We start from the raw sequence: 22,121 nt of genomic DNA on the forward strand, positions 1-22,121 counted from the left end.
ACACATGCGTGTTGCATGTCTATCTGACTAAATGAAGAAAGTCTCATAGTGTGGGCAGAATTCTTCTCCTGACTTTGTCACTTTCTAACTTTGTGACCCTGGCAAGTTACCTAACCTCTCTGAACTTCTGTTCCCTCAGCTATGAGATGGGAATAGCGATAATATCAATCTCAGATGGTTTTTCTTAAGGCTTAAATGTAATGAGATGATGACTGTAAAACACTTAGGCAGTCAGTAAATTGTACACCACCACCATCATCACCTGTAGGATTCTGGGTTAACCCCCTTCATGTATGAGAACCGATACATATGTGAATGTTTGTACCCAGTGTCATGTGCATACACGCCTGGAGGAGGGTGGCTAGGTGAGTGTTTCTTGAAGGAGCAGGTGCATGTCTGTTGAGTGTGCATCTCTGAAGCAAAGAGGAAGAACTTTCTAGGAAGTTGGGTTTATATAGTATTGCCTGCCGTGTGATCCTGTCCCCCTCCCCCACCTCTCTCCTCTTCCATCTTTCTCTCTGTTTCCATCTCCCCTCGCCACCCCCACCACACACACGCTTCCCTAGAGGCTATGATTTGCTAAAATTTGGCCTACATCAGGACCAGTGTCCAGAAAGGAGTGAGGAACCATGGATGCTATTATATTAGAAATCTCAGACCTTCTCAAAAGCCTTTAGCCTCTAGCAAAACTGAAATGGGGGCAGATCCCAAGGGTGGTGTGCCTGGGTGTGGAAGCAGGACCATGCGTGATGGAGTGGATACAAATATGATCTGAACATGAGAAGTGCTTGTGTATGTGCGTGTGTATGTGTGCACAGGAGTGGTATCAGGGGGGTGGCTGCTGCCCGTGCTCTGGTACAGTCTGCTTGTCTCCATGGCGCCTGTTGCCACACACGCTTGCTTTTCAGAAAGTCACTGGGATTGTTTATTCCACCCCCGGCCTGGGCGCCAGCCAAAGAACTGCAGGCACTTGTTTATCTTCTGGTGTGCACGAGTGTGTGTGGCTTCCCAGAGGCAGACCAACCCAAGATTCACATACACACACACTCACTTGGGTGTGGGTGACCATGTTGGTTGTCACAGGATGAACCTGAACACCAAGACAAGCCACAATCTGGGCCCAGGCAGACTCTCTACATGGGGACAAAGACGACCCTCAGTAACTCCAGGCAGACACACCATCAATTTAGCAACCCCTAAAGCTCCAGGGAAGTGGGAGACTGGTTGCCCTGGCTATGATCCTGTGCTCTGCCTCCAGCCATGAAACTAATCACCACACACTGATTGGCCAGGACAGGGTCACTGCCTACCCCTAAAGATGGCAGTGGGGCCCATCCCACTCCACCACATGGACTGGAGTGAGGAGGTAGATCCCCAAGGAAAACAGAGGTGCTGTGGTCAGATAAGGGTACAGAGTGCTGGGCTTGCCATACCCTGGCACCCACCAGGAGTGTTACACTATGCTTGGTGCTTGAGGACTTTTTCCTCCCTTCATCCTCCTCAGAGCTCTGAGAAGTAAGAATTACAAATGATGAAGCTGAGGCCTAGAGAGATCTCAGTCAAGGCCACGCACACTAGTAACTGGCAAAGTCGGGATCTGAATCTACACTGCTTACATCCATGTCCTTCTTGATCTTCCACTCTACCTTGGCAAGTGTTTTGTTCTGTTGTCTGGAAATTTTCATTTTTAAACATGTGTTTATCAACAAGCCCTCATGGAATAAGAGTTGTTGGAGAGTGGAAAAGGGCACAGATGGAAAGAGGCCCTGACTGTGCCCATGTAGCAGACATGGCTGGAGCTCTGTCCACATCTCCTCTGGTGATTTTACTATCTCTGTGCCCTCCAGTCAGACTATAACAGCCAGGTTATTGTTCAGTCACTAAATTGTGTCTGAGTCTTTGCAACCCCATGGACTTCAGCTTGCTAGGCTTCCCTGACCCTCACTATCTCCCAGAGTTTGCTCAAATTTATGTGCACTGAATTGCTGATGCTATCTAACCATCTCATCCTCTGCTGCCCCCTTCTTTTGCCTTCTGATGCTTTCCCAGCATCAGAATCTTTTCCAGTGAGTTGGTTCTTTGCATCAGGTGGCCAAAGTATTGTAGCTTCCGCTTCTGCATCAGTCCTTCCAATGAATATTCAGGGTTGATTTCCTTTAGGATTGACTGGTTTGATCTCCTTGCAGTCCAAGGGACTCTTAAGAGTCTTCCCCAGCACCACAATTCAAAAGCATCAGTTCTTTGGCACTCAGCCTTCTTTATGGTCCAACTGTCACATCCATACATAACTACTGGAAAAATCATAGCTTTGACTATATGGACCTTTTTCAGCAGAGTTATATCTCTGTTTTTTAATACACTATCTAGGTTTGTCATAGTTTTCCTTCCAAGAAGCAATCTTGTTTTAATTTTGTGGCTGCAGTCAATTTCTGCAGTGATTTTGGAACCCCCCAAAATAAAATCTGCCACTGTTTCCATTGTTTCCCCATCTATTTGCCATGAAGTGATGGGACCAGATACCATGATCGTAGTTTTTTGAATGTTGAGTTTTAAACCAGCTTTTCCACTCTCCTCTTTCACCCTCCTCAAGAGGCTCTTTAGTTCCTTTTCACTTTCTGCCATTAGAATGGCATCTGAGATTATTGATATTTCTCCCAGCAATCTTGATTCCAGTGATTCATCCAGCCCAGCCGTTCACATGATGTACTCTGCATATAAGTTAAATAAGCAGGGTGACAATATATAGCCATGATGTACTCCTTTCCCAATTTGGAACCAGTCCATTGTTACATGTCTGGTTCTAACAGTTGCTTCTTGACCTGCATACAGGTTTCTCAGGAGGCAGGTAAGGTGGCCTGGTATTCCCATCTCTTTAAGAATTTTCCACAGTTTATTGTGATCCACACAGTCAAAGGCTCCAGAATAATCTACAAAGCAGAAGTAGATGTTTTTCTGCATCTTTGTCAAAGAACTGTATCAGGCTGTGTAAACCACTTTGTCTACCTGCACTGTGGGCTAGAAGTGCCTGGGAATTAACACACAGCCCATGGGCTGGCTCTTCCCCAAGGTCTGCCAGATACTGGGATATAAATACACAAGCTCCCTTGCTCTTGACCAGGGGAATTCTAGATGTGCATTTACCCCATTTCTCAAGACTTCCTGCAGGATTATCAATCACTCACCATGGTAGCTGACTTGATAACCACCTCTCATTGGATGCCTTCTCTGCCTGGGTCACCTTCCCACTTGCCTGCTGGTGTCCCTGCACTTCCCAAATAAACCACATTTCCTCAAGCTTCATTTCAGGGTCTGTGAGCCGCCCCAGGGTGCTGGATCCCATCCTATCCTTCCACACTGAGCATCTGGACTCAGCCATTATGATCTCCTTTCTTGGCATCTCCCTTTCCCTCTTTACTGCCCCCCTCCAATCAGGACTTAAATACCTCCAATGCCCTGGAGAGACTATCAAATCTCCTTTCTTGCTCTAAACCCAAACTTTAGAGAGTCATCTACTTGTCCTCTCCACTTCCTTGGTTCCATTAATTCATCAGTTCCTGCCCCGCCTCCCCAGTCTGGCTTCCACTCCCACCACTCCACTGACTGTGCTTTCATCAAATTTCCATTGTCTTTTTTTCAAGTCCAGAGGATATCTCTCAGGCTGTATCTTGTCTTCCTGATGCAGTTGACCCTGACCTCCTTCTAGAATGTTCTCTCCCCTTGGCTTCTGAGACATCACACTCTCCTGGGTATCTTCTGGGTTTTCTCATACTACTCTTTCATTCTTTGCAGCCTCCTTTCCCTTTAATATTGGTGTTCCTCGGGGTGGGCCTAGGGTACCTTGTCTCACCCTATTTGGTCTATACTCTCCCCTCGTGTCCCAACACACCTCTCATGACTTCCATCACCAGCTCCCTGCCCTGTCTCCAGCCTTGGCTACTTCAGAGCTCAGTTTTGGACTCAGATGTCTCAGTGCAGCTGTTTCACAAGTCCCTTCTTTCCCCAGGGTTCATCAGATTCTCCATCCATTTGGATCCCCAAGGTAAGCCCTCAGAGAGGCAGTAGAATCCTCTCACACTCGCATTCACCACATGACCCAGACCTGTTGACTTTACCCCTAAATAGTTATCAAATCTGGCCCCTAGTATCCATTCCAATGGTTCAGCCATCATTACCTCTCACCTGCTATGGCCTCCTCACTCATGCCCTGATCCTGCTGTCATCCACACTCGCCCTGCCCCCTCCCCCCGGGGGGATGGGAGTGCTTTTTAGATCACAGCCACGTTCCTGCTACTGCTTGTGTCTTGTGAACCTACCCAAAGCTTGCTGTCTTCATGTGTATCATGGGGCCAACGATGTATACCTTGAAGGGCTGCAGGGAAAATAAAATGAAACCATGAGTGTAGAATAGAGTTTGTAAACTGTGAAGCGAAATGCTTTTGTGGTAAAAGCAATTTTCAGGGCTAAAGACGCCGGGTTCCTTGGTGCTGTCCGTGGTGCTGAAAGTTGGTGGGCGCTCCCCATTTTCTGCTTCCCTGGGATGCTAACTGAAGACGTCAGTCCGATAGGTTTTTGGGGTTTTCTGTATTGTTTTTTTCTGTATGTGTGCCATCTAGATTTAAAAAAAATTTTTTTCTTTTAACGATCACAGTGACTTGTGGCTCACCAGGTAAGTCAGAGGAATAGAAAGTAAAGGTGAAGCCTGAAGTTTCAGGAGTTAGCTTCATTACCAACAAACGAGTGACCTATCACCAGTATCTGTTTTCTTATCTGATAAACGGGATATAATACATTCACATGAACTTGCTTATAAGTGATTGGAAATGGAAATTAGATGAAACCTGAAAACAAGGTAAGGTTACTGGTTAGTTTAACTTGAGGGCTTTACCATAAAAACACTGCCCCTAAATAAGCATATTAACGTTAGTTGCTACCACTTTTAGTAGGTAGCTTTACAGTACACGTGAGAGGGTTTTATCACCTTTTGGAAATTACAGACTTATTTTTCCCCTTCTGGGAAATCAAAGGGAGGGGACTATTTCTCTGCTGAGAAACGTCGAGGCGGGGTGGACAGCAAGTCCTCCTGTCCTTGGCAATTCAAATTCAGCTAAAAGCCTCTGAACACCTACTTCAGGCTCCTTCATCCTTCCAAGACTACTCACTGTAAGGTGATTCATGTTAGTCCCATCTTACAGATGGAGAAATTGAGACTCTGAAAGGTGAAATGATTTGCTGGAGGGTGGAAGAGAACCCGGCTTGCACAGATTAGGTGAGCGGGCACCCTGGCTAGGGAGGACGATAGCGGGGAAATTGAAGGCTCTCTCCCTCCTCCCGCAACCACGCAGGTCCCTCCACTCCCGGGAGCGTGGGTGGCGGCGAGACAAAGGGGACGGGGGCGGGGCGAGGTGGGGGTGTGGGAGAAGGCCGGAAGTGCGGCCAAGGAGGAGGCGGGAAATTCCGCGCAGGGGGAGCTCGGACATGGCGCAGACCTGGGTCTCTATTCAGAGGCCGAGTATCCTTGGACAACTGGCCTCCCCTCTCTGGGCCCCAGTTTTCTCCTCGGTGAAACAAGCAGAGGGCGTTCGCGGGGCTGGATTGAGTGAGATCTGAGTGACAGCGTGCCCCGCCCTCAACAGGCGCGCAGCAAATAGGCAGCCTCTCCGCCCCTCGGTATCCAGTCTGTGAAACGCTAACCGGGTCGAGGAGGGCGGGGAACCCAGGAGCCTAGCGGTCGCAGTGAGGGGCTGCGGGCGAGGGGCGCCCCTCCCTCCTTTGGGCCCCTGCTTCCCTGCCGGCACCGCCCCCTCCCGGGTTCCGAGGCCGCCAGTCAGCTAGCGCGCATGCCCGGGGCGGGGCGCGGGGTGGGAGCGCGGAGCTGGCGCGGGGGACGGCTGCGCCGAGTCCGCGGGTCCGCCCGCCAGCCCGGCCGGAGGCAGCCGAGGCAGCTCGGGCAGCGGCGGTGGCGGTGGCGGGAGCCAGAGCGCAGCGCGCCGAGGAGACTGAACGGCGACAGAGCCCGGTAAGCGCCGCTCCTGCATCTGCTGCTCGCTCCCAACGGGCGGTGTCGACCCCCTTCTGCCGCTCGCAGCAGCCCCAGAGCCGCTGTCCAGGGTCCTCGAACCGCCTGGGCGGCGGGGTTTGGGCACAGCGCGCGGCGTGTGTCTGGCGTGCGCCTGGGTGAAGGTACGCGCGCTACTGGGGCGGCGGGTGTCCATTTCCAGGTTCCTCTCTGGGGCGGGGCGGGGGCGGGTCCGCAGTCCTGGCCGAGCACCCGAGGGGCCCTGCGGGCCATCCCGCCCTGTGTGTAAGACCCGGGCCCCGCGTCTGGCCTCGCCTCTGACTGCCGCTTTGTTTGGCACCGTGGTGCGGGAGGGGGCGCTTCCCGCCACCGCGGGGAAGGGGTCCGCCCGCGTTGATTCATTTTCCCCATGGAGCGAGCTCGGCGACCGAGTGGCTCTATTGGCACCATCAAGCACACTCGCTGTCGCACGCTCGATGTGGCACACACTCTGGGGGTCCACCACATATACTGTCACACACTCACCACTCGAGGCCACAGGTTTACACACACTATGGTCCTTGATCATTCCATGAGACTCATACACATGGCCACCTGTGCACCCACCCAGTACATCTTTGCGTACACACCCAGGCATTGCTACGCACTCACATCAGCCATCGCCTATCATAGCACACACTCACCTCAGCAGTAGTCCCCATCACAACGCACTCGCAGCCACCCTGCTCTGGCCTGCTTGCGCCTGTTCACACCTGCATATCATGGTATCCCTCATGTACCCCCAGACCCTGGAGTAGGTGTGTCATACACTCCATCACACACTTTTAGCTTGCTCTCCACCCCTCAACTCCTGCGTGTCCACTCTTGCCCTCCTGTGAGTGGATGGGCAGCTGCCCTGAAGGGTGTTTCTGGAAGGAAGACTGGATATCACCCTTTGCTAGACTCCTTCTCCCATCCAGCCCCAGGCAGGATGCTTTACTGCTCTGACGGTTGTAGAAGACAAGGGGATGAGAGGGTGAGGTACAGCACACCTAGACTATCACACACACACACACACACACACACACCTGCTGAAGTACCACAAGCCTTTGTCAATCTTATCACCATGGGTAGAGGTGATTGCAGGTGCCTGGCAGTCCTGGCTCCAATTCGGGAGGAAATCCTAAAGGGGAAATAACAGGCTGGCCAGGTCTCTGGGCCTCAGTGAGCATTCACAGGGGCTTCTCTGCCTGGGAGCAGGGCACAACAATGCGTGTGCACATACCGGCCAGCTCTCCCATGAATGAGGCTCTGAGGCCAAGTGGCCGTGAATGTGCATACCCACAGGGTCCAAATGGCCACCAGGAGACACACTTAGGGCATTCCGCGCATACAGACTGCACATGTGCACACCAAGTTCTTGAGCAAAACGCAGGAGCCAGACTCTGGCTCCCCAGGCTGGCCTAAGCTGGCGCAGATGTCGACAAGCCATCTACGTGCTCCACTGCACGCTGGGTGAGCCAGCCCACACAACTGGGGGTCATTTCAACCTTTTACCTCCATCGGGAGGCAGAAGTGTGCAGGATCATCTGCCCAAAGGGTGTGCCCACAAGTGGGTTCTCACACAGAAGACACTCTTGCTTCCTCTCCTAGACACCTCCTTGTGCTGTTGCCTGTTAGATCCAGGGGACTGGGAGGACCCTTGGCATGACCCTGAAGAGCATAAAGGGGTTTTAAGAGCCATGCATCAATGTCCAAGATCTTGGCTAATATGAGTAGGAAGAACCAGGGTTTGGATTCAGACAAAACAGGCTTTGAATCAGAGCCCCACCCTCTCCCAGCTGTGTGCTCTTGGTCAAGTCTTTTCTGCCTCTGACCTCAGCATCCTCATCTTTGAAATGGGATGATAATGCCGCCCTCCTGAGACTGTTGTGGAGTCCAGATGCAAAAACAAGCCTGAGTATGCTGGGCCCAGGGCTGAGCACACTGGGAGAGTGATGGAGCTGGGTCCAGTGGGAGATGGGAGGCGAGAATGTGAGACCCCAGGCGTGGGTTGCCTTTTGGAGAAGTGACTTGAGAATACCACGGCTTTCTTGAGAGCTGGGTAAAGCCTAGCAGAACTGCAAGCCTGCTAGGAATGGTATCCTGACAGATCGTAAACCCAGGCCTCAGCCAGTTCTACTAGTATAACTACATCCTCTCCCTATTTGTGGCTTCCCAGGTGATGCTAGTGGTAAAGAACCCACTTGCTAATGCAGGAGATGTAAGAGACGCGGGTTCAATTCCTGGGTCAGGAAGATCCCCTGGAGAAGGGCATGGCAACCCACTCCAGCATTCTTGCCTGGAGAATGCCACTGACAGAGGAGCCTGGCAGTCTACAATCCATAGAATTTCAAAGGGTCGGACACGACTGAAGCGACTTAGCATGCATGCATCTCCCCCATTTGAAAGATTGGGAAACTGAGGTTCAGAGTGTGGAAAAACTCACCCAAAGTCATGTAACAAGTCAATGACTAGGCTGGGGCTTGACCCCCACATCTTTCTAACTACGTGGCCAGGCTCTTTGTCCCAACTTGGACCTTATTCCACATCAGAGAATTGTGGGCTGAGAACTAAGAAGGTAGCCTCTTATGGAACTTTCGGAAGGGGCATGTTGCCAGCTTGGCCATGCCTGCCTCTTCGAACCTCAGTTTCCTTCTCTGGAAAATAAGACCAGAGCATCTTCCCAGAAGGTGTACAGGATTTGCACATAATAAGCTTTGTAAGAACATCATGTGTGCAGGGCCACCTCCTGCCTTCTTGGCATCTAGGTTAAGAGTCAGAACTCAGGTGGCTACAGACCAGGTGGATAACGCCCACGAGGGGCTGCTATAAGAAAAATGATGGTGCAAATCAGTGATCAATGGCAGCAGGCAGTCAACCTCAGTGCCCAGGACACCACTGGGAGGGGTAGAGATGGTGGCTGATTGGATCCATCTAAGGAGGCAGCCACTGCTCACTGATGCTATGAAGGAAGCACATGCAGACTGCCAAATCTTAGTTTTCCAAGAGGAGCTAGAAATCTGATTTTCACATGAACTCTTCTAATTTTTAAATGTTGATCAATAACTTAAAAAAAAATTTTTAAGCACTCCCAAGTTAATCAGACATGTCCAAGGGCAAGGTTTTGCCAGTTTGTACCTGTGTTGCTGGCCCTCCCTCCCCTGCTCCCTCCTTGGAGCACAGCTGGGCTCTGACAGACTGAGTAGATAAAAACAGGCCTTGCATGTGCACAGCCCAGCCCTAAAGTAGCAGGGACGTGCACACCCTTCATCTTCTTTAATTCTCTCTGCAGCCCTAGGGAAGCAGGGGGTAGGTTTGTTAGGGTCCCCAGTGAGAAGAAGGCACTTGCCTAAGGTCATAGAGCTGGTAAAAAATCAGGAAGCTGGTAAGTTGGGGAGCTGTCCTGACTTCTGGCCCATGCCTCACCTGGGAGAGGGAGCCTGTTGGAGGGGCCGGTGTGAGAGGACCCTGGGGCTGGGCTACCAGGGGTGAAAAGGCTGGTGAGGACTCAGAGCATACCTCCTATAGCCCTTGGCAACTCCTTCCAGCCCAAGCTCCCTATTTTGTTGTTGTTGTCTAGTCGCTAAGTCATTTTCGACTCTTTTGGAACCCCATAGACCATAGCCCACCAGGCTCCTCTGACAATGGGATTTCTCAGGTAAGAATTCCAGAGTGGGTTGCTGTTTCCTTCTCCAGGGGATCTTCCCTGGGATCCAACCCAGGGATCGAACCACTTCTCCTGCATTGGCAGCCAGATTCTTTACCACTGAGCCACCTGGGAAGCCCCAAGCTCCCCATACGCCTGCTGTTTTTATGCTGATGAAAACCAGATATAAAGAATTCCAGCAGACCTCTCCTGTGTTTCAAACCTGTCTCCCAGAAGCCTCCTGGATATCTCCCCTATAAGACCCACAGACACCCCACTTAAACTTTCCCAAAACCCAGTCCCCTACCATCCTCTGTAAGACTGCTTCTCCTCCCATCCCCCATTTTGGTGAAATCCTCACCCCCTAAGTCCCATAAGCCCAAGGCTTGGGGGACCCAGTGGTGAACAATAGCAGCTGAATCCCCATCCAGGCACCTGAGGGCTAGGTGGGGATCCAGAAGTGTAAAGGGCTATAGGCAGAATGACAAGAGTCTGGTTAGGAGTAGAACAAGAGGCCAGGGGAACCCTGAGGAAGGTGGTAGGCAAAGAAGGTCATTGGAGAGGTGGCGTTTAAACTGAGAACTGAAGAGTTAATAAAAGCCCAGCAGGAAAGTTGTAGAGGCCAAGATGGGAGAGAATGTGAACCCCTGGTTGAACCCAAAGCAGTTTTGAGTGTGTGTGTGTGTGTACACATGCTGTGGGGGATGGAGTGCATAATGAAAGATAAAGCCCACCAAGTGAGTAAATACACAGGGGCTTAGAAGCACATTAAAGAGTTGGACTTGACCCTAAAGATAACAAGAAGTCATTAAAAGTTTCTTTTTCCCTGTTTTTTTAAAATTTTTTTCCTGTTTTTTTTTTTTAAATAATACGTGCACACATAATCAAAATTCAAGCATTGCAAAGCAGCATTAATAAAACAGTTTCTTCTACCTCCAGATATCTCTGGTCTTGCTTCCCAAAGGCAATCACTGCTAAAAGTTTCATGGGTTTCCTTCCAGAAATTTTCTCTTTTTAAATAAACCTACAGACGTGTATCTATCCTTTTCCTTGCCTACACTCACAGGAACCCACTAGCCATGCTGTCCCCTGGTTTTTTTCCTTAACTTACCTTGAGCATCTTTCCTCATCACTCCACCCATTCTAACAGCTGTGGGGGGTGGAGGGTTTCCCATATGTTTGTCCCACATTTTACAAACCCACTTCCTGGTTTTCTTCTCATTACCAGCCATGTTCTCATGCATCATTAGTCTGATATTGATAAATGTCCTTCCAAAAAGATTGCAACCAATTTATTTCCCCTAAAAGAGCAAGGAGGGCTTTGAGCCAAGAGTGGCATGGTGGGACCAACGTCACAGAAAGGGCATTCAGTCATTTATTTAACAAACATGTATTGGAAACCACTTGCTTACTATGTGCCAGTCATTGTTCTCAACCCTGAGACTACATCAGTTAACATGGCAAAGTCCCCACACTCCTGGAGCGGACATTCTCATGGGAGAGACACATCATGGGCAGTAAACAAGCATATGCAATTTGAGGATGAAGACAGGTACCAGAAAGAAAAATGGAGCAAGGCAAGGGGGAAGGAGAGCATCAGCCAGTGTTGGAAAGGAGGCTACTTTATACTGGATGTGTCAGGGAAAGCTTCAGGGAGATGCAGATGTTAGGAGCGAAAGCATTTCAGGCAGAGAGGAGACAGCCAGTGCAAAGGCCCCAAGGTAGTAGGTTCAGGGACCAACAGGGCAGACGGGTCGCTGAAGCAGAGAAATCAGGGGAGAGCAGTAGGAGACAAGACCAAGAGCTGTGACAGGGCCAGAAAATGCAGGAACTTGTGGGCTATGGTGAGGAGTTTCCCTGGTGGCACAGATGGTAAAGAATCTGCCTGTAATTTGGGGGATCCAGATTCAATCCCTGGGTTGGGAAGATCCCCTGGAGAAGGGAATGGCTACCCACTCCAGCATTATTGCGTGGAGAATTCCATGGACAGAAGAGCCTGGCGGGCTACAGTCCGTGGGGTTGCAAAGAGTTGGACACAGCTGAGTGACTAACATTTTTACATTGCATGAAATGAGGACACTACATGGTTCTGGGCAAAGGAGGTCTGCCTTGAATTTTACTAAGATCCCTCTGGCTGCTGTGTTGAGAATAAACAAATAGAGTGAAGGATAAAGCAAGAATAATTCCAGTCAGAGATGGTGTGGGTTTGGCTCAGGATAGTTGCCAAATTCTGGATTTATTTGAAGGTAGATCCATTATGTTTTGCTCGGATGTTGGGCTGGAAGGTTTGAGAAGAAGTTGAGGGATCTTGGCCTGAGCACTACAGTGTGGCTTTGAAGATGTCCGGAGGAAGAGGTCTGTGGGAATCAGAGCTCTGCTTGCCTTGGCTGCTGAGTGTATGAAAAAACTGAATTGCATGCTGATCTGGCGGCCTGCCAGATCCTCTCCCTGGGTGTACCCCAGGTACCACACACTCAGTTTGTCCAAAATGCAACTCTCCCTTTCCCCAGATGTCTTGCCCAGCAACACCCCCACCCTAGTCAGAATCCTGCAGACCACCCCCATGATCACCTCTTACATCCAGTTGGTTCCTGTCAGTTTCCCTCGGACCTCTCAAAGCTGCCAACTCTTCATCCCCACCACCTTTGCCGTACCATCTCTCATCTAGACCATCACAGAAAAAGGGCTGGGTAAATGAATGAAGAGCAGGATGCATGAGAGGTTGAATAAATGATTGGCCAACCCCTCCTCTCCAGCCTCCACACTACCCCTAAGCAATCTTTGAAAACACACATTTCAGACTGTGCCCTTTCCTCAATTGTAAACCATTCCCATTTCCCCAGGGCCTACACAGATATAAACTGGTGATCCACAGACATACTTTGGCCCAAATACCAGATTTTTTAAATCTTGAATTAATTGGGATATTTTACATTAAACTTCTGTATTTCCCACTTTTGACTGATACTACCAGGATGCATTTCTCCAGGACAGTACTTGGCTAATGGAGTATGGTCCCCCCTTTAGACAGGGCACGTGCTCTCCAGTTTGCCTTAGTCCCGACCACTCCCTACTGTTTAGGACCCAGTCTGCTTCCCTCAATTAGATTACCTACCTGGCCCCTATGGCATCAGAATTTGTGACCAGGCATCCTGGTAGTATCAGTCAGAAGTGGGAAATACAGAAGTTTAATGTAAAATATCCCAATTAATTCAAGATTTTAAAAATCTGGTATATGGCCTAAAGAAGAACAGCGTAACTTCTAGGTAGCATGTTGCATGGGGTGGGCTGAAAAGGGAGGGTGAAGAGTTAGATTGTGGCCAAGTTGTGAAGGGCCTTGAATGCCCTTTTAGGAAGCCTGGCCTTTATCCAGAGGGCCAATGGGAGCAATGAAGCCGGGAAATGGTATGGTTGGCTTCATTTACTAGCCCAGACCCTATGGACAGGAGGGGATCAGACAAAGGTAGAGAATGTGGTAAGAAAGCCTGGCTGTTAGAAACAGTGAGAGGGAAGAGGCCTGGATAGAGGCTCCTCCCACTGGGTCTCCTCTGAGTCTGAGTCTGCTCTTTCTATGTTTCAGAACCAGACAGAAGCCTGGGGCCCAAGCATGGTCATGAGGGCAATTGGGCAGTGCTGAAGACCCAGCCTGGCTCCAGCTGCTTCGAAAGGACTCCAGCCCCCCAGGACCCCAGCCCACAGCCTTCTGCTGCCCACAGGATGGGAGCCTGGGGGCTGGGAGCCAGGCCATGAGGGACTGCTGCCCCTCCCAGCAAAAGGCCATCCCTACACACCCAAGGCACACCCCTGCCCAAAGCCCAAGCATGGACTCTAGACACAGCAGCCCCAGTGGGGCTGGGGAAGGGGCGTCCTGCTCTGAGGACCCTGGCAGGAGTGTGGCCTACCCCTCCATGACACACATCCCTTCCCAAGGGGCAGCGACCAAGGAGACATTAGGGACACAAGGAGCCTTGATCTCAGGAACACCAGAAACCACCTTCTCTGGGAGGCCAGAGCCTGTGTCCTCAATGAAAACTGATCCTTCACCCTCAGAGAACAGAAATCCGATGTTCTTAGAGAATATGGATTCCAAGTCTTCAAAACAGGTAGATTCTATTTCCATAGGAAAGGAAGATGCTGGGTCCTTGAGGAAGGCAGATCCTATGTTGACAGGAAAGACAGAGCCTACAATCGTAGGGAAAGGGGATTCTGTGGCTTCTGGAAGGAAGGATCCTGTGACCCCAGGAAAAGAGGATCCTGGATCCTTGGGAAAGGTGGATCCTCAGTGCTCCAGCAAGATGGATACAGTGTCCCTAAGGAAGGAGGAGCCTGGATCCTTGGGCAAAGTGGATCCTGTATTCCCAAGAAAGGAGGAGCCCAGGTATTCAGGAAAAGACCTTCGAGTGTCCTCAGAAGAGGTGGGGCCTGCACTTGCAGAAAAGACAGATCTTGTAGCTTTGGGAAAGAGAGATCCCAAGCTCTCAGCAAACGCGGATCCTGTGTCCTTGGAAATGCTGACTCCAGGGTCACCAGACAAAATCATGCCTGGAACAGTGGCTCTGGGGCCATCAGGAAGGGTGGATCCTACTCACTTGGGGATGACAGATCCTGCATCTATGGTAAACACAGAAATTATGTCCTCCACAAAAGAGGACCCTCAGTTCCTAGGAAAGATGGACCCTGCCTCCTCAGGAAAGCAAGGCTCCACGTCTGTGGGAATGACAAAAACCATGTCCACTGGACAGGTGGAGCCCACGTCTTTGAAAAATATGGACCCCGTGTCTTCAGGCGAAGTGGGTTCTGTTTCTCTGGCAAAAGTGGATCCTGTGTCCTCAGGAAAGCCAGAGCCCTTGTCTCCCGTGCAGGCAGAACTGATGTTAGTGGGAAAGACAGAAACTGCATCCTCAAGAAAGGAGGACCTAGTGTCCTCCAGAAAGGGGGTTCCCATTTCTGTGGGAAATACAAAAACATCACCTCCTGGAAAAGTAAATCCTGAATCATCAGGAAAGATAGACTCTGCGTCCTCTGGTCCCATGGGTCCTCCTTCCTCTGAAAGAGCTGAGGCAGTGACTAGGGGGAAAGCAGACCCATTGTCCTCGGAAAAGACAGGTCCCCTGGCCCCTGGAAAGGTGGGTCCCCCAGCCTTGGGGAAGGCTGATCCCCCCACCTCAGGGAAAATAGACCCTGTGATCAAGGGAAAGCCAGAAGCTGTTCTCCCCGGAGACATAGACTCCGAGTCCACAGGAAAGGTGACCCCCACGAGCCTAGGAAAAACAATCTGGGCATCCTCGGGAAAGGCAGAAGCTGTCCCAGAGGGAAAGGTGGATGCTCTGCCCCTCGAGAAGGGCAATCCTATGAACTCCACGAAGGTGGATCCCAGGGCCTCCGGGAAAGCAGAATCCAAGTCCGAGCGCAAAGCGGAAACCACACCCTCTGGGCAGGAGGGCACCTCCTCAGCAGGGAAAGTAGAGGCTAAATCTTCTCCAAATGAGAAGCCACTGGCCCCAGAGAAGCCGGATCCTGGATCCTCAGAATCAGCAGGCTCTATTGCCTCTGGGAAGGTGGCGCCTGTAGCCCTGGACAAGACTGACTCTGTGCCTCCAAGAAAGGGGGAGCCCCCATCCCCGGGGAAGGGGGACAGCCTGACTCTGGAGAAGGCCTCCTCCAGGCAGGCAGATGGCAAACCCTGTGACTCCTCCGCTCCTTCTCCCGCAGACGGCGGGGGCCGCGTGGAGCCAGCGTCACTGCCCAGCTCCGAGGCCTCCAGCCTCGTCCAGAAGGACCCGGCGGCTGCCAGGGCCGAGAGAAGCCCCGGCCTGGAGGCGGTCGCGCCGCCGCCGCCCGGGCCGCGGACTCGCGACAACTTCACCAAGGTGCCGTCGTGGGAGGCGAGCGCCCCGCCGCCACGCGAGGACGCGGGCACGCAGGCGGGCTCGCAGGCCTGCGTGTCGGTGGCCGTGAGCCCCATGTCTCCGCAGGACGGCGCGGGCGGCCCGGCCTTCAGCTTCCAGGGGGCGCCGCGCGCGCCCAGCCCCGCGCCCGGGCCGCCCTCTCGCCGGGACGCGGGCCTGCAAGTGTCCCTGGGCGCCGCCGAGACGCGCTCAGTGGCCACCGGGCCCATGACGCCGCAGGCCGCCGCGCCGCCCGCCTTCCCCGAAGTGCGGGTGCGGCCGGGCTCCGCGCTGGCGGCCGCCGCGGCGCCCCCCGAGGCGGTCGAGCCGGTGCGCGACGTGAGCTGGGACGAAAAGGGTATGACGTGGGAGGTGTACGGCGCCGCCATGGAGGTGGAGGTGCTGGGCATGGCCATCCAGAAGCATCTGGAGCGACAGATCGAGGAGCACGGTCGCCAGGGGGCGCCCGCGCCGCCACCCCCTGCTGCGCGCCCGGGCCCCGGCCGCGCGGGCTCTGTCCGCACCGCGCCCCCTGAGGGAGCCGCCAAGCGCCCGCCGGGCCTCTTCCGCGCACTGCTGCAGAGTGTGCGGCGCCCGCGATGCTGCTCGCGGGCCGGGCCCACGGCCGAGTGATCGGCTCCGCTTTTGTACGCCCGGGTTTCCAACCTTCTCAGGCTCCCTTCTCGATCCCAGGCCCCTAGAAGGGATCCCCTCAACGCGCGACAGGCCTCCAAGGAGCGGGCAGCATCTAGGGTCTTCTCATCCTGTCTTTCCAGCCCCCTTTCCCCTCCTAAACACACCAATGAATGCCCTCTACCCAGCTCCCTCGTGGTCAGGAGCCCACGAACCCAGCCCCGACACCCCACCGTCCCCTCATAGCCCTCAGCGCCACCCTCTCCCGGCCACACTAGGCGACCTCTGGGGACCTGCTCAGAGTCCCTCTGGGGACCTAGCCTTGAGAGCTAGGGCAGGCTCTTGAGATGTCCAGACAGGTGCGCTGTGGTCTCCAGACGCAGCCAGGTCCCCAGAACGGGAGAAACTGTGTACAAAAGCCCCAAGTATGTGAAGATTGGCATGTGAGACCCCCGATGTGCAAGCCCGGGGTGTATGCGAGTGCGTGTCCACGCGGCGGGCTGGCCCCATGGCCTGGGCATCTCTTGCATGCTGGTAGTTGTCCCCAGTTCCTGTCTCCCCCTCACCTGGCCCTATCCCCACCCTCACTGGACACCACTCCACAATTCCCACACAGGCCAAAGGCAGCTGCAAAGACTGCCCTGTGGGCGCAGCTGCAAGAGTCACAGAAACGCCAGAGGGTCATGGTCAGAGGCCCACAGCCTGGTGACAGCTGGCCTTGGGTGCTGGGGACACGACGGAGAGCTCACTCCACAACCACCGTAGTCCCTAAAAGACCACCCTCTCCTGTCCCTCATCCCCCAGAGCCATGAGCCCCACAAGTCCCTTGTGACCACTCAGTACCCCTGTCCTCCAACCCTCCAGCCACGGTTTTTGGCTACAAACTGTCACAATACATTGGTAATAAAATATTCCCCCAACCCTCGTCAGTTGTGATTGGCTACAAGCAGACGGGGGTGGAGCAGCTTATTTTATTATGATCAGGGAAGGGTAGGTGTAATTTGGGGGTAACAAGGCCTCTTTGGAGGTGGATCAGAAGAGTGGGGGCCCGTGTGGAGCTCTGTGGCCAGGGTCTGGTGGCTGCGTCCCCATCACAGATCTGTGGTGTCCAGGCCAAGGTTAGTGAAGGCCAGCTCCTCCTTCTGCTCTGAGCCCACCTTCCTCCCGGACAGCTCACTCTTCCTGGGCTCTGGATGTGGCCCCATGGGACCATGCCAGGGCTCCTTCTGTGGAAAGAGGGAGGGGAGGGTCAGGCCAGGGCAAAGATGGAGTGATCTCCCCAGTCCTTAGGAGAATGAATGGGCCTTCAAGCTCATGACCAGATGGCTCCTTGGCTGGGGTCTCAGTTTCCTGACTCTGTCCCAGAGGCAGCATGACTACTGGTGGTGCAGATGGGTTCAGGTGATGGGGCGGGCCTCAGGGATCTACTCCAGTCTTTGTCTTCTCCATGAACATGGCGACATTTTGGTCTTCTGCCAAGTCCTGAATAATGTCAAGCCCTGTATCCTGTGCCATAACCAGTCCAGCCACAGTCCTTGCCACATGTACGTCATGGCATGCACGGTGGGTGGTGGGCACAGCCATCCATGACCTGAGGTATTCACAGGACCTCCTGAGGGAGGGATAATGTCCCCCAGCTTACAGATGAGGAAACCGAGGCTTGGAAGGCTCTCTGGCCCAAAAGGGGCAGAGCAAGGTTTGGACAGCTGGTCTTGCTGACTCTAAAGCCTGTCCACAACTCCACGTTGCGCCTGGTTGAATTTGGCAGGTCCTTCTGCCATCCCAGAGGGATACATCACACCCAGGTCCTGCCTGCCGGCCATCACAGCCTACACTAACTTGTCTCCTGCCCTCCCTCTTCCCCCTCACCATGTGACATGTCACACTCACACCTTCACAAGAATCCCTCCTGTGGACCAGCCAGGCCCCCAGCTCAGTTACTCCACCATGAAAACACCCATGGGAGAAAAGCCCCAACCACCACCACCACCTCCACCCTCCCTAGGGCTCACTAAGGGCTTTTTCCAGACTGGGGTTGTTCTGGTCCCTGGTAAGCAGTGGAACATCTGAGGGGGTCTCAGGAGGAGCTAAACAGTCTGCCATGCTCCCCAGAGCCCTCCACACAGACCCCCATTGGGAACAGTTGGCACATTGCAGCCCAGGAAACATGGCCTGGCCTGGGAGATAGGAGACCTGGGTTCTGGGATGCCCTGACCTTGCGAGCTTTCTAATCTTGGGCAGTTCAACACACCTCCCTGGCCTCGGTTGCTTGAAAAACTCAGACTGGATGAGCCCTCAGGTCTTTCAGACCTTCCACACAAACATTTACGGAAGGTTTAGGTGAGTCGGCACCAAGGGGTCTGTGGAAAAAGGCCCCACCTGCATTCCACACTTGGAGACCTCAAGGCCCACCTTCTGCTGCAGGATCTCAGAGGCTGAACCCCATCCCCTGCCTTCGCAGGATTGGCTCTTTCCTGGCCTGAAGACTGAAGACGCTCACGCTCTGACCCTCCTCCCTCTCCAGACTCCCTGGGAGTTCCCTGGCCCTCCCCAACTCACAGGTCCAGCCCCACTGCTGGGGTCTGACTCCACTCCCCTCCCCACTCCACTCTCCTCCACTAGAGTCAACCTTAGCCTCCATTAGGGGCCACCTGCCCAGTCACCAGCTCCAGCCCACAAAACTGTTTCCCTCCACCTAAGTTGGAGTTTTTGCTCCAAACCATCTTGAACCCAGAGATGAGCCATCCATCCAGAGGCCTCCAGCACTGCCTGGCAGCCTGAACCCCCATCCATCATCTCCATCCTTGGGGGCCATTTGGAGGCCTTCAAGTGACAGCCAGGTCCTTGGGCAGCATTCTGATATTTTAACACCTGTGAGAGGCTTTGTTTGACCAAATCTTTTCAAGTAAGGGATCCTCAAGGGAAAATAAGTCGTGAAGCATGAGGCTTCCCTGGTGGTCCAGTGATTAAGAATCCGCCTGCCAATGCAGGGAAATCAGGTTTGATCTCTGCTCCAGGAAAATCCCATATGTCTCGAGGCAACTAAGCCCCTGGGCCACAACTACTGACCCGGCGCTCTGGAACCCGCAAACTGCAACTATGGAGTCTGTGTGCTGCGACTACTGAAGCCCGCTTGCCCTAGAGCCTGTGCTCTGCAACAAGAGAAGCCACGACAATGCGAGGCCCATGCACCACAACCAGAGAAAGCCCTCACACAGCAGCAAAGACCCAGCACAGCCCGGATTCTTTACCAACTGAGCTATCAGGGAAGCCGCAGCACAGCCAATAACAAACAAATACATTTTTTTTTTAAAGTAAAAGTCTTGAAGCATGAAGGGTGGCTATGAATCCCCAGGAGGGTAGGGCTAGGCTGAGGGTAAGACCCAAAGTAGAGTGGATAAGGTGAATGGCGGGAGGATACCATCCCTACACACACACACACACACACACACACACACACACACACAGCCATAGACTATCAAATGTCAGTGGGCCTTAGAGCTTCTACTCCAGTGGTGGTTTTCAAAGTGGGAAGGAGAGGATAGTTGCTTCTGGTTCTGGCACCCCATCCCCCACCCAGCCCTCTGATCTACTTTCCCAGTTGCGAGGTTCTCACTCACCTGCATATTAGAATCCCGGGAGCTTTAGCAGCACCTTCCTTCCCAGGCCCACCCCAGCTGATCAGAATCTCTGGGCTGTGACCTGATATACTCACATCTAAAGAGCTCCCCGTGTCAGCAGCCAGGCTATGCAAATGCCTGATCTAACCAAACCAACTAGCATCTGAACAAACAACAGCGCTGTTGTTCACTCAAGCCTACCTTTGCTCTTCAGTTGGATTATGTTCATCTCCGGATCTCCTCTTCCCACCCCACCAGCTTTTATATAAAGGATATAAAGGGAAGGAACCAGATTTCTGAGCACTTGCTTTGTGCCAGATGGTTTTTATACCCACTCTTATTTCATCCTCACAACAGTTTTGAATAGTTGGTGTTCTGATCCCCATTTATAGATTAGAAAACTGAGAACCAGAGGGAAGAAGTCACCCACCCAGGGTCACAGTGAATGAGTAGAGGAATAAGGATTGGGTCCCATTCCAAAGCCATGGGATTTCCCAAGGCTGAGTGCAGAGACACACCCATGTCAGCAGCAGATCCCTCGAGCTCTGTCCTGAACCCCACCTCTTCAGAGAAGCACCCTAAGTCAGAAACCCCAGGTACCAACTCATCCCCCATCTTGCCTTGATTTCCTGCGTGCTGTTTTCCAGATCCACAGAATTGTCATCCAGGGAGTTGACGCTGTAGGGGAGACGATGGAGCTCAGACGGTTGGCAGGCCCAGTCCAACCTGTCTGTGGCCAACAACTTCCACTACCACCATCACCACCACCACCACCAGCATCACTGTCACCATCACCCTTCCCCGCATCCTGACTATTACCACCAACCAGCCTGGCTGCCCGGGGCACTGCTCACCTGATGTGGTCCAAGTCGCTGGAGGAAGAATGGGACTCAAAGCCCAGGTCCTTGGCGGGGAGGTTCAGCATGGGATTGGCCCTGGAGAGAAGGCCCAGTCCAGTAACCATGGGCTTAACCACCCCATGGGGCCTCTTACCCACCCTTTGGTCCCTGCTTACCTCTCAGTGTTGTACATATTAGTCCCAGGGATGGCAGAGCCTGGGGGCATCACCCCCACCGCTGTCTTCCGGGCCTCCTTGGCGGCTTTCATAGCCCGAAGCTTCCGCTGGTAGCTATGGGGAACCCAGAATGGGAGGTCACTACTTTCCCTATTCACCTACTGTGTGCCCAGTACAGGCCCTGAGAGTGTGATTTCACAACAACCTGGCTGGTGGAAGGTTAGCTCCATCTTACAGAGGGTAAGAATCACAGAAGGAAAATCATTGCTGAAGACCACACAGCTGATCAGGGGCAAAGCCTAGAACCACACCCAGATATGGCTACTGCCCCCATATGCATTAGAAAGGGGGAAAGAAGCAGCATTTATTAAAGGCATAGCATGTGCCAGTGCCCCTGTCCCCGAGTCGAGCCACTGCCAACCCACTGTCACCCTCAGGCACTGGCAGCAGCAATCTTAGGAGGGGTATGTTGGCATAAGTCCTTTTGCAGTTTGCTGCCTTAGAGCCTGCCTTAGAGCCTGTAGACTCCAGGACTGGGCCGCCTCAGGCCAAACAACTAACAGGAAAGGAGCACCCCACCCATCAGCAGAAAATTGGATTAAAGATTTACTGAGCATGGCCCTGCCCAAGAGAGGAGACCCAATTTTTCCCACAGCCAGTCCCTCCCATCAGGAAGTTTGCACAAGCCTCTTACCTTCTTCCATCAGAGGGCAGACAGAAGAAGCAAGAACTACAGTCCCACAGCCTCCAGAATGAAAACTATAATCACAGAAAGCTAACCAAAGTGATCACATGGATCACAGCCTTGTGTAACTCAGTGAAACTATGAGCCATGCTGTGCAGAACCACCCCAGACGGACGGGTCACGGTGGAAAGTTCTGACAAAACATGGCTCACTGGAGAAGGGAATGGCAAACCACTCCAGTATTCTTGCCTTGAGAACTCCATGAACAGTATGAAAAGACAAAATATGAATAACACTGGAAGATGAGCCCCACCAGATGGGTAGGTGTCCAGAAAGCTACCTGGGAAGAGCGGAGAAATAGCTCCAGAAAGAATGAAGAGGCTGGGCCAAAGCACAGCTGACACTCAGCTGTGGATGTGTCTGGTGGTGGAAGTAAACTCCAATGCTGTAAAGAACAATATTGCATAGGAACCTGGAATGTTAGGTCCATGACCATGGATGTGGTCAAGAAGGAGATGGCAAGAGTGAACATCTGATTTTAGGAATCAGTGAACTAAAATGGATAGGAATGGGCATATTTAAGGGCAAGAATCCCTT

At 52.8% G+C, this 22,121-nt stretch overlaps 2 protein-coding genes across 5 annotated transcripts in view; one reads left to right on the forward strand and one right to left on the reverse strand.

Annotated features, from left to right (window-relative positions):
• The first annotated feature begins 5,836 nt into the window (after positions 1-5,836).
• Positions 5,837-17,129, forward strand: GPRIN1 (G protein regulated inducer of neurite outgrowth 1). The gene is made up of 2 exons (XM_044947784.1): positions 5,837-6,016; positions 13,264-17,129. Exon 2 carries the CDS (start codon positions 13,430-13,432, stop codon positions 16,202-16,204), a length of 2,775 nt encoding a protein of 924 aa, XP_044803719.1. The 5' UTR covers positions 5,837-6,016; positions 13,264-13,429; the 3' UTR covers positions 16,205-17,129.
• Positions 17,130-17,146: 17 nt separating this feature from the next.
• The window catches only part of CDHR2 (cadherin related family member 2), a 44,947-nt gene continuing 39,972 nt past the window's right edge, over positions 17,147-22,121 (reverse strand). For 3 of the 4 annotated variants that reach the window (XM_006075541.3, XM_006075542.3, XM_025292971.2), the window contains 4 exons: positions 20,840-20,953; positions 20,679-20,759; positions 20,445-20,502; positions 17,147-17,430 (listed from right to left, as the gene is read on the reverse strand). In XM_006075541.3, coding sequence (XP_006075603.2) covers positions 17,296-17,430; positions 20,445-20,502; positions 20,679-20,759; positions 20,840-20,953 — 388 coding nt within the window. In that variant the 3' untranslated portion in view covers positions 17,147-17,295. Of the gene's footprint in view, positions 17,431-20,025; positions 20,503-20,678; positions 20,760-20,839; positions 20,954-22,121 lie in introns of all 4 variants that reach the window. The other variant, XR_006553418.1, reaches the window with a different exon arrangement.

This window comes from Bubalus bubalis, chromosome 9, assembly GCF_019923935.1.
Source record: "Bubalus bubalis isolate 160015118507 breed Murrah chromosome 9, NDDB_SH_1, whole genome shotgun sequence".
Taxonomy (NCBI): Eukaryota; Metazoa; Chordata; class Mammalia; order Artiodactyla; family Bovidae; genus Bubalus; species Bubalus bubalis.